A 14044-nucleotide genomic window follows, 5' to 3' on the forward strand; every position below is an offset into this window, starting at 1 on the left:
CATTGTTGAGGGTTTTTTAATGTTAAAGCAGCTAAATTGTATAAAATGTGCCTTGGCACTGAAATAAAGTAACAGGCAAGATGAAATGACTGCATACGAATCCTCATATGCTTTTATAGCCTTCTCTATGAATGGTCCCAGAGGCCTCTGGCCCAGACAACACTTTCAGGAAGCACTGGGAAAGTGGTGTTCCATAATTAGAGAAGATCAGAAACCCTCAAATGGGCTGTGATTTAGGAGAGTAAGTTAAAATCAACTATATGCTGACATCAGGGGACCCTTCTGTTACCTATTTGTTTCTATGACAAATTCAACCCAATTCAAACTAACTTTTCCATTCGCAGGTAGATTTCTTTTTTTAATTCTCTGAAGTTTGATCTTTTAGGTTGCATAAGCTGTGTTCCATGATTTAAGTGTGCTTATCCATTCATCCTTCCTGCCAGGAATGCCATCTCCAACCACACTGAAGAAGTCGGAGAAGTCTGGTTTCAGCAGCCCCTCTCCTTCACAGACCTCCTCCCTGGGAACGGCATTCACACAGCATCACCGACCCGTCATTACAGGACCCAGAGGTGAGCTGCTCCGCTGGCACCCTTGACTGTGCTTAGTTCATGACCTTGGAACGAGAGTAGTGAAATGAGAGACAACAAGGACTCCCCCAGAGTAGTTCTGAAGGAAGTGAGTGTTCCAGTGTCTTATCCTCAGGGACTGCTTTGGAATTGTAGGGACCCAAGAGATTTGGTATCAAACCCTGATCCTGACCTCTTTCTTTGTTGGTGGGATGTTGCAAAGAGGTGGGAGGTAATTTGAATTAACCAAAATCAAACCTGTCTTAAGGGCTTTCCTGGTGGCTCAGGTGGTAAAGAATCTGCCTACTATCTGGGAGATCCCTGAGTTGGGAAAATCCTCTGGAGAAGGGGGTGGCTACCCACTCCAGTATTCTTGCCTGGAGAATTCCATGGACAGAGGAACCTAGTAGCCACAGTCCATGGGGTCACAAAGAGTTGGACACTAATGAGCAACTAACACTTCCTTATCTTAGAAATTGTATGAGAGGGGCACGTGTGTGTGTGTGTGTGTGTGTGTGTTAGGTGAGTTTATTTTTGTGTGATAGCTTGTTTTCATTCTCTCACCCCTGCTGATTCCCCTTTCTTGAAACCTGATTTCAATATGTGGCATTTTGCGTTGAGGTTGTTTGCATCACCGTGTTGACGAGCCGTCTTCATTTACCCCTTTTGAAGTGGTAGATAGTTTGTCTGGTTTTCATTGCAATGTTTTCATTATTTTTGTCTCGTGTGCTTTTAAGTTTATTATTAAAATGTGTCCACAAGAAATATGATTTGTATTTCACATTAAAGACAAGCTTTAAACCTCAAGAGAATGTCAGCAAATCACTTAACTTGATCTTGTTGCAAGATGAATATATTTATTAGTTTGTTTATGAAACTCCCACAGTAGGAGTATGAATAATTGTAACCAAGTTTGCTTTCTTCCATCAGATTTTTGTTTAGGTAAGTTTGTGATCTACCAGCTGCTATCATAAAACATCCTAGAAAGTTATGGTCTCTTGTCTACTTTGACATACGCCTGGAGAAACTGGTATTTCTTGCATTAATCTCAATGTGAGTCCCACAAATCTGAATCCGTTTATGAATACTCTGTGTACATCTCAGGGAAATATAGCAGTTTAGAGGGCTGGCCAAAGTACATGTGTAGAAATCACCTTGAAGAAAATAAGTATTTTGACTATTATATGAAGCTGTGTCTCTATCCACAATTATGAAAGCTCACTTGCCCCATCTTTAAAGATCTTGTGATCATTGATGGAACTTTCTTAAGTGTCCTAATTATTTCACTTGTGTGTAAGAGTGAAAAATATGTGCATTCCCCCCCAAAATTTGAAAACCTTACATCTGACTGGAATTATGTGCTCCCAGAATGAATCTCTTTGAATGGGGCAGTGTGATGATATAATTCTCGTTGTCAGCATTCCTTAAGCATTGAAACTGTGGTGGGAGGTAAGAGATAACGAAGATTTAGTTAGAAGACTTTTGGTCTCAGGGAGATAAGGCCTGTACGTTTCTCATCTTTTTATGATCAGGCTGACATGTTCTAAATGCTACATGGATCTTAAAAGCAGAGGTTTCTGTAGAAAACTCTGGAGGGAACTGTGGAGGTTCCTTCATCCATCAATCAAGGATTTACTGAGTGCTTGTCACTGGGCAGGCACTGGGAATTCAGTGGTTCCTGTCCTCATAGAGCGTATTGTCCAGTACAGAAAAATAAGCATTTAGAATATGTTGTGGAATGCACAGTTACTTTTCACTTTATATCACCTAAAGAATGTTCAAAGGGTAGATATTGTCAAAGTCAAATCTTTAAAGTCACTTAGATGAATGGAGAGCATTCCAAGCGAAGAAAAGACTCCTGGTACACCAGAATTAGGAAGCAGCAACGCCAGCAATCAGGGCAGTTTGTTGAGTTGCCTCTTTCCATTTCTGCTTATCGTCTGAATTTTTTAATGTCCTTTCCAATAAAATGGGGACAGTAGTAATGGCACCCCACTCCAGCACTCTTGCCTGGAAAATCCCATGGACGGAGGAGCCTGGTGGGCTGCAGTCCATGGGGTCACTAAGAGTCGGACACGACTGAGTGACTTCACTTTCACTTTTCACTTTCATGCTTTGAAGAAGGAAATGGCAACCCACTGCAGTGTTCTTGCCTGGAGAATCCCAGGGACGGGGGAGCCTGGTGGGCTGCCGTCTGTGGGGTCGCACCGAGTCGGACACGACTGAAGCGACTTAGCAGCAGCAGCAGCAGCAGCAGTACCAGTACTGCTGAAGGATTTTTTTTTTCTCCCAATCTCACATTCTTACACAGAAACTACAATAAAACAGTATTTGTAGAGACTCTGAGGAGTATAAGGCAATGTGTATATGTTATCATTTATTCAGTAAATACTGAATGCTTTTTATATGTCTTGCCTTAAAACTATAGATCTAGAAATGATTTTAGCACTTACCCATAAGTGCCATGATTGGGAGCTTCTTCATTGCTAAACAGTTAATCACATTTGCTAAAATGATCCACACTGAGTTGAACCAGAGGGGACCTTCTTATTCTACAGAACTGTGAGTTTTGGTCTTCTATTAATACTCATGGAATTGTTTATAAGGAAAAGAGAAAGATGCCCAATTTAAAAATTATGGAACAATTATGGAATTCTGAAGAATTTTTTCATCAGACTTCAATATGGTTCACAGCATCCTCAGGTCTCCTTTCTGGGAAATCTGCTCAGGAACCCATTCTTATTACATCCTGCCCAACTTAGTGGTCTGGTGAAGGGAAGTGGGGCAGTTGGTATGAAATACCTCAGCGGCATCTTTGTAGTCAGCATGACAGAGTTGAGATAGCTTAACGTAAGACCCTATTGGGCTAAGACCTTTTTAAAGTTTGGTGGTTAGATACTTGTTATTCAAGACATACTTGCTATAGACATCATATTCCCTCTTATCCTTCTGTGAACTGGTTGGAAAGCTAATGCTTGGAATGACATCACATCTGGGACTAAGAGTTGATGTTTTAGGAAGATAAGGCTGGATTTAAAAAAGGAGAGTCTGGCAGAGGGAGCCAGGCATGTACATTAAGGAGAATTCAACCTCACACGTTCTTTTTATTGGAAGGAGAGGCTTGGCTTCCCTGGTGACTCAGATGGTAAAGAATCCATCTGCAGTGCAGGAGACCCAGGCTTGACCCCTGGGTCAGGCAGATCCTCTGGAGAAGGAAATGGCAAGCCCATTCCAGTATTTTTGCCTGGAGAACCCCATGGACAGAGGAACCTGGCGGGCTCCAGTCCATGGAGTTGCAAAGAGTCAGACACAACTGAGTGACTAACACTTTCACTTGCTCTTACTACAATCTGAAATGGTAAATCATTAGAGAATCCAGATAGGCGATCAGACTTCAAAAAGGCCAGGAAGAAGAAAAAGGTGTGTCCTTTATCAGAATCCTGGGGCACTGGGGAGGCTGTTAACTGTAGTCCTGTTCAGAGTCACATGGTATAGTCACCTCTGGATAGCACCTAGATTGTAAGACCTCTGCTGCCTTCTTTAAAATTCCTCATGGGAATACCTCGACTAGACAAACACCAGTCGGTAGACAGCAGCTGTGTGATGTACCCCAGTGCCCAGGCCAGAGGTGGTATGCTAACAGAGCCACAGAACAGCAAATCCACCTCAGATTTCAATGAATTCACCAAATTCAGTGAAAACAAGCAATGGTCCTGTTTTTCACTGCAAAAATTAGCTATGTTTAGAAATTTGGTGGCTACTTTTTACACAGGAAACCTCTTTGATGATTGCAAAGCTGAGGCAGAAAAAATAGAGCCTCGAGGGGAGTGAGTAAGTGCAGAAGCTAGGGTTGGAGGTCGGATAGACTGGTGTTTGAATCCTGTTTCCACCACTTTTATCAGCTGTGTGAACCTGGCACAGAGCTTTGCTTCTCTGAGCCATGGGTTCCTCATCTATAAATTGAAGATCTAATCTCGACCTCAGAGAATTATATTATCTTAGGAGTAGATGAAATCATCTACTTACAGCCATGATCAGGTCAGGCAAACAATTAAGTCACCCGTTTTCATCAGGGCTTTGAAAGCCTCATGCTATCATGCTGTCCTCCTGCCTCTTTGCCTGTCCACACACTGCCCATCCCAAGACCAATTTGGGTACCACTTTCTACCTGAAACCTGCTCAGCTCCAACCAGGCTGCCATCATCTCTCAATCTGCAGGCTCTGGGAGCCTCTCACGTCATGTCTTCACACTCCCTACACCAACTTGGTCTTACTTCGTCAGTTCACGTACATGTCTTGTTCTTTCTCTAGAACAAAACCTCTGTGAGGAAGGATCTCTAATAAACACTTTTTGAAATCTTTATTGTTTCTCACACCATGGGTTTTGAGCTCAGATTTTACTTGAATGAATAAAAAGTATGTAAGTTGTGCATAAAATGTACATAAGAGATATTCATCCCATCCCTGAAACTGACAGATTTTCACTGCTCCTAAGGGTGACATATGACAATAGTTTATATGGCACTTCTTTATAAGGAATGTCCAAGATGAGGAAGAACCATGGCCTTTCATCCAAAGAAAGCTATTGCAAGATTATGAAGTAAGGTTTATTAAAAGCTATGGTGTTTCTTAGTTGATGCTATTCTAATCTTCTAATCTAAAATTGGAATCTAATTTTCCAGTTTACCTTGTGAAGGTAGGGACATGTGGTTTCTTAAAATGAATGCCCTCTCTGATAGGTGTCATTGTTTATGGCTTTGATAAATCATTTAACATTGTGACCTCTGTTTAGCCATCGCATGGGGGATGATACTTCGCCACCTTACCTGGTGGCTCAGATGGTAAAGAATCTGCCTGCAATGTAGGAGGCTCAGGTTTGATCCCAGGTTGGAAAGAGTCCCTGAAAAAGGGAATGGCTGCCTACTCCAGGATTCTTGCCTAGAGAATTCTGACAGAGAAGCCTGGGGTGTTACAGTCCATAGTGTCCCAAAGAGTCAGATACGACTGAGTAACTAACATTCACGTAGTTAAAATTAGGTGAAGAAGTTAAAGACTGGAATGCCCTACTGACTGAGGAAGAGATTAAATTTCCGTAAGGGTGTTTCTTACGTCATTATACGCTATTGCAGTTGCCGTGCACTTTAAATGGAAAGAGTGGGCTCTCAAAGACTTTCTTTTAGCAGTACTTAAAATTTCAACCGTAATAAAGTATTTAATCATGACAATTCGTCTTCTTCATGATAGTGAAGAAAAATTCATTTTTCTTTTTTCTTCCTTTTGCCTTTCTAAGAGTTGTAAACTTGCCTGATGATTTTTTTAAATTTAATTTAATTTTTTTTATTTTTATTTATTTATTTATTTATTTTACTTTACAATACTGTATTGGTTTTGCCATACATTGACATGAATCCACCACAGGTGTACATGAGTTCCCAACCCTGAACCCCCCCTCCCACCTCCCTCCCTATACCTAACTCCTTGAGAATTATTTGGAGTACTCATCAGAGATATTTTAGAATTTCTTAAAAGTTGTCTTCTCGAAACTTATGTTTCTGCCTTAAGTCTTTGCTATTTTCAAAAGCGAGATAATAGATGATACTTAATGTAAATGCTTAGCACAAGGTAAAGCGACTCTGTGCTTTAGGGATCAAGAGGCAGTAAGGAACCTGCACAATACGCGATGTTAAGCAGGGGTTGAGAGTAATTGACAAATAAGCACCGATTGAGCTTCGTCTAGAGCCATAGAATTTCAGAATAGTGCTCTTGGAGCCTTCTGGTTTAATTCTTTTCCTGGATCCCTTAAGAATGTGTTTGGCTGTAAGTAACTGGGAATCTAAGACAAACATATGGAGTTTTCCTTGGTGGCTCAGTGGTAAAGAATCTGCCTACCAGTGCAAGAAACATGAGTTCAGTCCCTGATCTGGGAAGACCCCACATGCCCTGGAACGACTAAATCTATGGGCCACAACTATGGAGCCTTGATCTAGAGCCCAGGAACCACCACTGCTGAGCCTGCATGCCCTAGAGTGAGTGGTCTGCAACAAGAAAAGCCACCACAATGAGAAGGCTGCACACTGCAACTAGAGAGTAGCCCCCACTCACCACAACTAGAGAAAAGGTCCTCACAGCAGCAGAGACCCAGCACAGCCATAAATAAATAAATACAATTGAAAAAATAAAAACCAAACATGTGATTCAGAACTGTCATGGTGGCACCTAAGTGCAGTCAAGGATTGAGGTTTCTTGTCTTATTCATGCTTTGGTGGATTGTTCCCATCCTCATGCAGTGACCTCAGGGTCACAGTGTAGCCACTGCCCTCTGCCATGCATCTGCATTCCACGTGTTTTAAAGAAGGGAGCAGACAAGAGCCAAAAGTGCCTGCCAGGTCATTTTGCCACCTTTCATAGAATCTTACTCAGCATGATCAAAACTATGCCTCTTGATCACCGCTAGCTGCAAGGGAGGCTGGAAAATCTAAGTATTTGACAGAGCATATTGCTGCTCTGTTTAAAATTGGGGTTTTATAAGTAGGTAAATAGGAGAAAAATATTCTGGCTAGCAGCCAGCAACATAGTTACCGTTACTCAGAGAAATGTGAAATCTGAGTTGGCCAGAGCCAAGACTAGAAATCTAGCCTCCAGTGCTAAGCCTTTTTCAACGTATTTCTACCTTTTTCTCCACTACTGGGAGAAACCAACTGCATTGATTTCAACAGTTAGTTTGTTTTCACAATGTTTATTAGTCAAGGACATGACATAGCCATTTAGATCTTTTGATAAGTATGATACAACTCTTATTATCACACTGAGTTTTTTTTATAATAGCAGCCATAAACAGATCACTTGACCTTTTTTTATGAGACCATGAATCCTTGCTACTGGTAAATGCAGGGTTTCTGGTAGGTGCAAGTCATTTCAAAGATAGCTTTTGAGGTCAGTTTGAATTTTTTTTAATATTGAAATTAGTGTGCAGACTCCCATTACTGTCTAGGGGCCTGTTAACTTTTCCACAAATATTTATCAAGTACTTACAGGGTACAAGGTGCTCTGCTGCTTGCTGAATAGAGTGGGGAATAAAGCTTGGATTCTGGCCTCAACTTGCTTACTTCCTAGTAGATGGCAGACAAGAAACCCAGCCTTGTATTACTGTGATGGGTGCTCCCAGGGTGCTGCCAAGATCAGGGTCCACCTGATAGAACTGCCATGGCAGTTGACCCTGGGCGAGTCCAAACAAGTGTGACTTAACCCTCTCTCAAAGAGTACCTCCTAGTTGTAAGCAGGCAGCAACAGCAAACAATTGTGCTTTTAGACAACTAAGTACTGAGGAATCCAGACACACAAAGTGTGAGCGAATGGCCAAAGCCCCACTTCTTTATGGGTCAAAACACACACACACACACACACACACACACACGAAGGGATTTTAGAAGTCAGATTGCCCTGATTTTGAAGACGTGCACAATATGTATTAAAACAATAACCATGTAAACTTAAGATACATTGTGCAGCTTTCAAAGAATCCTGCCAGTTTCTGTTCAGACATTTACATGCTCTATGAACCTCTCTAAATCCAGGATCCTCATGGCCCAATCAAGGATCTTGCCTTTAGTGATGAGACATGTGAGGGTATGAAGTCAATAGTATCTCCCAGTTTGGCTAAAGATAATACACTGCAGAGAATTATGAGAATAAGATAACTTTCGAGGAAGTTGAGGTCACCAGGAAAGGTTGGAAGACTGGAGATTCAAAGACAATAATAGAGAAGGAAGGAAGGAGAGGAATAGTGGGAAGGCTCAGTCATCACTAGATGGCAGGGCCATTAGAATGGGACCACGTCTTTATTCTTCCTCCCGAGATTCTGTATCTCTCAGCCTCATGGATGGTGTTAGCAAAGCACTTAGTAGGTATTTGTTGAATGAGCACATAGATTTGATTGACAGCAAACAGGAAGTTTGGAAATAACAGGTAGTTTTCCATCCTCCATGTGTGATAATAATACCATATTCAAATGCATGTATTTCATAGTATTTAGGGAGATGCATAGCATCGTGAATAAGTGCTCGATGTACACTTGTTGTTTAGTCACTGTCTTGTCTGACTCTCTGTGCCCCTATAAACCGAACGTGCCAGGTTCCTCTGTCCTCCACTGTCAGTCCCTGAGTTTGCTCAAATTCTTGTCCTTTGATCCAGTGATGCTATCTAACCATCTCATCCTCTGCTGACCCCTTCTCTGTTTGCCTTTAATCTTTCCCAGCATCAGGGTCTTTTCCAGTGAGTCAGAAAGTGGCCAAAGTATTGGGCTTCAGCAACAGTTCTTCCAATGAATGTTCAGGACTGACTTTCTTTAGGATTGACTGGTTTGATCTCCCTGCTGTCCAGGGACTCTTCAAGAGTCTTATCCAGCACCACAATTTGAAAGTATCAATTCTTTGATGCTCAGCCTTCTTTATGGTTCAACTCTCATATCCATACATTTACTCTGTTTTAATTAAGAGCTTCTAGTTTCATGGACATTAAGAGAAATACTGAACTCAGAATGATTTGATCCTCTTTTTATGGAATATTTGCTATGGTATTATAAATGTTTCTGCCCAAATGCAGGACCCTGAAGAAGGAAGAAGTCCCTGGTGCTCCATCGCTCTTGTGACCTTGGCATCCTTTCTTGGCATGCACCCCCTACCTAAGCAGTTGGTTCATTTAGCTTTCTTGTATCATGTCAGCAGACTCCTTTGCCTCTTAGGAAATATTTTTAACTTAGTTGTAGAACACACTAGTGCTCCTTTCAGTGGAGCTGAATTTAATTTGTCTCTCCTGGTTTAGTGCAATTGAATCATCTCAGGAAAATGAGAAGCAATTAAGTACCTGTTGCTAACAAGGTGCTGAAATAATCTGCCAACAGATGCAAAGTGTTTATTTATTATTGGAGTATGTCATTTGAGAAAACATTACGTTGTCTTTTGACAATCAGAATTGCCAGAATTGACTTTCAAATGCAGGCGTCACAGACCTAACAAGTACCACCTCTGAGGAGCACTGAAAAGAGAATAAGAGGGCTTGTGAACACTGGGCAAGGTTAGCTCAAGTGCTGGTGCCGGGCCTAATGGGCACCGTTGTTGATGGGATTTGAAGGAACTGGATGGTAAAGAGGAAAAGCAGCTTTTTAGCAAAGGCCCTTTAAGTCCCAGTTCAGGAAATTATTAAATTCATTAGCCAGATACTTACAGCCAGCTATTACTACCCAGCCAAAGGAAAAAACAGTGCCAGCAAATGTTTTAAAACTACAACTAAACAAAAGTCAGGAAGCGTGTAATTAAAACTGTACCTTTATTGTATTGTAAAGAGTTTCACTGTGACATGGAAAATATTTAAAGGAGAAGGCTGTTTAGCTAATTTGTCTGCAAGTGAACTGCTTAGTGGAGAAGTACCCTAAATTAACTGTAAGGCCACCCACCGAGCGAGCCTCATAAAGGGCCGTGGCTGCTCAGCTTGGTTTTGTGTAACCGTTCAATAATTACTAGATAAATGCATAACTAAAAGCTCTATTACACTAATAATTTGTACTGAGATAGATGTGTGGGACACCCTGCTGGGTTAATTTGTCATCCCCGCAGCAAACTTCTAAAGAGAGCCCTTCTGCAGTGCTATCTGTTAATACGTGGTCCCAAGGAGGACAGGTTAGAGCAGTAAGACCAATTGGCTCCTTAATCTCTTAAAGAGGCAAAATGCACCCCGCCCCTCGCCCCCACCCAGCCGCAGGCCCTGGTGAGCGCCTGAGAAAAGAACAGGGTGATTGGTGATTAACCACGTGGACCCAGATTGAAACACTTTTAGACAAAAGGAGCTGCTCTCCCTTGGAATTTCTTGCCCTTTTCTCTCTTCTCTCTTCATCTCTCCCTCGCTGTCTTCCACCCCCACCTCCTTGTCCCCCAACCATAAATCCACACATATAGACACAGTGAAGGCACTGGTTCTGGGCAAAGTTTCTTTGAAATCATGTCACTGACAAGACTTCTGGGTACTGCTTGCACTGTAAATCCTATGACCAGATAAATCCCAATCAGGTCTTTCTAGTTGAGCTTAATATAATGTTGATTTTATGTTTAGATTCATTCTTCATATTTTTGTTTTCAGAGTAGAATAAAAAGTCCGTATTGGGCTTGTATCTCCGTTTTATGTGGAATGCTGTCTTCTATCACACACACTCACACACTTGCTCTTTTAAATATGAAGCTAGCATTTAAGCTTTAATGCAGGGATGTCAACCTCCCCAATGGACAGAACCATAAAGCATGTTAGAGTTAAGTGAATTACTGTAGCATGGAACTGTAGCTTTAACAATGTTTATGTAGTATCAGCTTATCATCCACGTAGGCAAAACGGGGTGAGCACTGATACTCGAAATGGGAAGGCACAGTCCTGTTGATGTGGCTGCAGTATCACGCAGAGTCGCCCGTTTCATGCCACGTCCTTTGTATTGTTGAAACAAGTGGATTCAATCACTCACATGAATGGATGGCCTTTTAAAATGTGTATTTCCACAGTAAATTTTACATTTGCCGTCTCTTAGTATTAAGTAGCAGTTACTTCCCCTTCACCCCAAACGATTCATTTTTCCTAGGTACAAAACACGTGTGAGGAACACCAGAATGGACAGGTTGTAATACAGTAGTAAGGGGCCTATGAGGCAAATATTGTGAAAGGAAGTAAATGATTTGACCTCTGAAAAATAATGCATATGGGAGCAATGAAAAGCACACGGGCTGCGGGGTCACGCAGGATAGAATTCAGACGCTGCCCGGCCACTCAGGATCTGCGCAAGCTTGTGCCAGTCCCTTGGCCTCTGCTGGCCTCTGTTTCCCCACCTGTACGAAACTTTAAGGTGTGAATAGGAGGAGGAAGTGAAATGCCATATGGAAAGGGCCATGTATGTGGTTAGTATGTTACCAAACGTTAGCTGTCTCAGAGTCCCCCCATCCCCATATCTTCTGCTGTCTTTTTATGTGGTTCTCGTGAAAGGATTCTCACTTCTCTCATTCCTCACTCCTCAACTCCAGCTTTCTCTTTTATCTGTTTCTGTGAGTCCAGAAGGTGTGTGTATTTCTCCTCACTGAGAGGAGTCTTATGGAAGTCTTCCAGGAGCCCCTGGAAGAGATGGGGCCTCAGGGACATGAGCCAGCCCAGTTACACCATCCCATCACTCTTGTTTGGTTGGAAGAACAGGCGAGTCTCCCTAGTGGGGCCGGTGAACCCCCTGCCATGATGACTAGCCCACAGCCGTGGTGACAACTTCACTTTGACTTGTCTTCATTCAGGCATGGCTCCTGCTAAGGAATAAGCACCATTGTTATTTACACGAGTCAAATCAGCAAATAATTTTTGAGAATGTACCATCTGCCAAGCACTGTGCTAGGCCCTAGTAAACAAACCAAACAAGCCTGTCCTGCCCCTCAGCCTGAAAGACCAGAAGAACAAACAGTTGTTACTCAGATGAGATTCATGAATTAAAGAAATGGATAATATAGCAAGGTATTAAAAGTATTTGTGGGCATTTGGATTTATGTGCGTCAGTTTGTGTGGGTCCATTGTATTGGTGTACAGTATGTATTTAGGAAACCTTAGTATCCCTGAGGGATATCTGTAGATCTTCCCGAATCCTCTAATTCCTGAATACCATAATAAGCATTGTTGAACTGTTGCATACCCAGTAATGCATCAGTCCCCGACCTTCTTGGTACCAGGGGCCAGTTTCATGGAAGACAGTTTTTTCACAGACTGGGATATAGGAGATGGTTTCAGGATGATTCAAGTGCATTACATTTATTGTGCATTTTATTTCTATTATTACTACATCAGCTCCACCTCAGACCATCAGGCATTAGATCCCAGAGGTTGGGGACTCCTGCAATAATGAACAGAAGACATGTTAATAAGTACTCTTTCAAGTGACATATTCTTACAAGTGAAAGAACCCAACCAGGTTGCTTAATCACCTCTCCATTCTCCCCAAAAGAAAATAATGGATTGGTTCGTGTAACAGAAAAGTCTGAGGGTTTGTGGCTTCAGGTAGAACTGGATCCAGATGCTCAGGCAAAACCTTCAGAAATCCATCTTTTTATCATTCTCAGATCATCTGTCCTCTGTGTGAATTTCATTCTCAGGCTGAATCTCCTCAGATCATGGCACTGATGATATGAGCAGTTCCAAGCTTAATTCCTACCTTGTAACAGTCCCAAGGGAAAAGAAGATCTAGAGAAGCCCAACTCCTTCCTGATGCTCCGAGTGGCCTAGTGTGGGTCATTTGCTCACTTTTAAAATAATCTTTATGTTTAAAAGATAGTGATCTGATTCCCTGGTGGCTCAGGCGGGAAAGAATCTGCCTGCAATGTAGGAGACCTGAGTTTGATCCCTGGCTCAGGAAGATCCTCTGGAGAAGGGAATGGCTACCCACTCCCATATTCTTGGCTGGAGAATCCCGTGGACAGAGGAGCCTGGGGTTGCCATAGTCCATAGGGGTCACAAAGAATCAGACTAACTGAGTGACTAACACTTTAAAAGGTAATGGGGGAGGCAGCTGGCATGGCAGACAGTGGTCCCACAGGGGTTACAGTGTTGGTGACCCTGGTGTGCAAGCCAGGCAGTGGCAGCATCTACTTTCAGACCCCACCCCTGCCCCGGAGCTGCAGATGAGGCTTAAGGGAGGCGCCAAGGGAAGGTCATGGTCAGGTCTGACCTCAAGGAGCTACGGAAGTGCTTCAACCTGAGGAGTGGATCCTGGAGCAGTTCCCCGGCCTCTATGGCTGCCAGGAAGAGGGGATCCTGAAGCTGGAGATTGATGTGAATGAACTCCTGGACGTGGAGAGTGATGGGACCCAGCTGCCAGGGTCGAGAAGCTGCTGGTTGATTGTTACAAGCCCGCTGAGGCCTCTGTCTCTGGCCTGCTGGAAAAGATCTGGGGCATGCAGAAGCACACCCTGGAAAAAGACAGTCCTCCCACAAGACAGCCACTTCCCCCAAGTCTTATAGCAGCAGCAATACTGGGGGCCTGGTGCCGTGAGCAGGACTCCCTGTGCCTCCGGCCCAGAGGGCTCTTCCCTGATGTTAAAAATAAAGGTAATAAGTTTCTCATTGGTGTGGTCTGGGTTCTATGCTGACCCACAGAGCCTGGGGGGAGGGTGAAGTCAATGGCATAGACTGAAGTGGAGGGAAGGCTGTTACCCAAAGATACCTTCGAGCTTTGTTTCCAGAAGAACAGGTGAAGGACTGCTGGGCCGGCAAAGCTGATAGCTGCCCAGTCCAGGAGATTAGAGCACAGCTGTCCTGTGCCCAGGGCAGCAGAGTCGGCTCTCCCACCAGCCAAGTGACTCATGTTGCAGGTGGGGCTTGAAGAGCGCAGGTCAAACCTCGGTCTTAGGAGAGTGACAGTCCATGCCAGGGAACTCCAGGTCCATGGGAACAGTTGAGAACAGTTCAACTCT

General features: G+C 43.1%; 1 protein-coding gene across 4 annotated transcripts in view; it reads left to right on the top strand.

The window, feature by feature from the left end:
* Window positions 1–14044, top strand: part of NFIA (nuclear factor I A) — a 396595-nt gene that overhangs the window by 310602 nt on the left and 71949 nt on the right. For all 4 annotated transcript variants that reach the window (XM_069593137.1, XM_069593156.1, XM_069593167.1 and 1 more), the window contains exon 7: window positions 444–572. In XM_069593137.1, coding sequence (XP_069449238.1) covers window positions 444–572 — 129 coding nt within the window. The remainder of the gene's footprint in view (window positions 1–443; window positions 573–14044) is intronic.

Source organism: Ovis canadensis, chromosome 1 (assembly GCF_042477335.2).
Source record: "Ovis canadensis isolate MfBH-ARS-UI-01 breed Bighorn chromosome 1, ARS-UI_OviCan_v2, whole genome shotgun sequence".
Taxonomy (NCBI): Eukaryota; Metazoa; Chordata; class Mammalia; order Artiodactyla; family Bovidae; genus Ovis; species Ovis canadensis.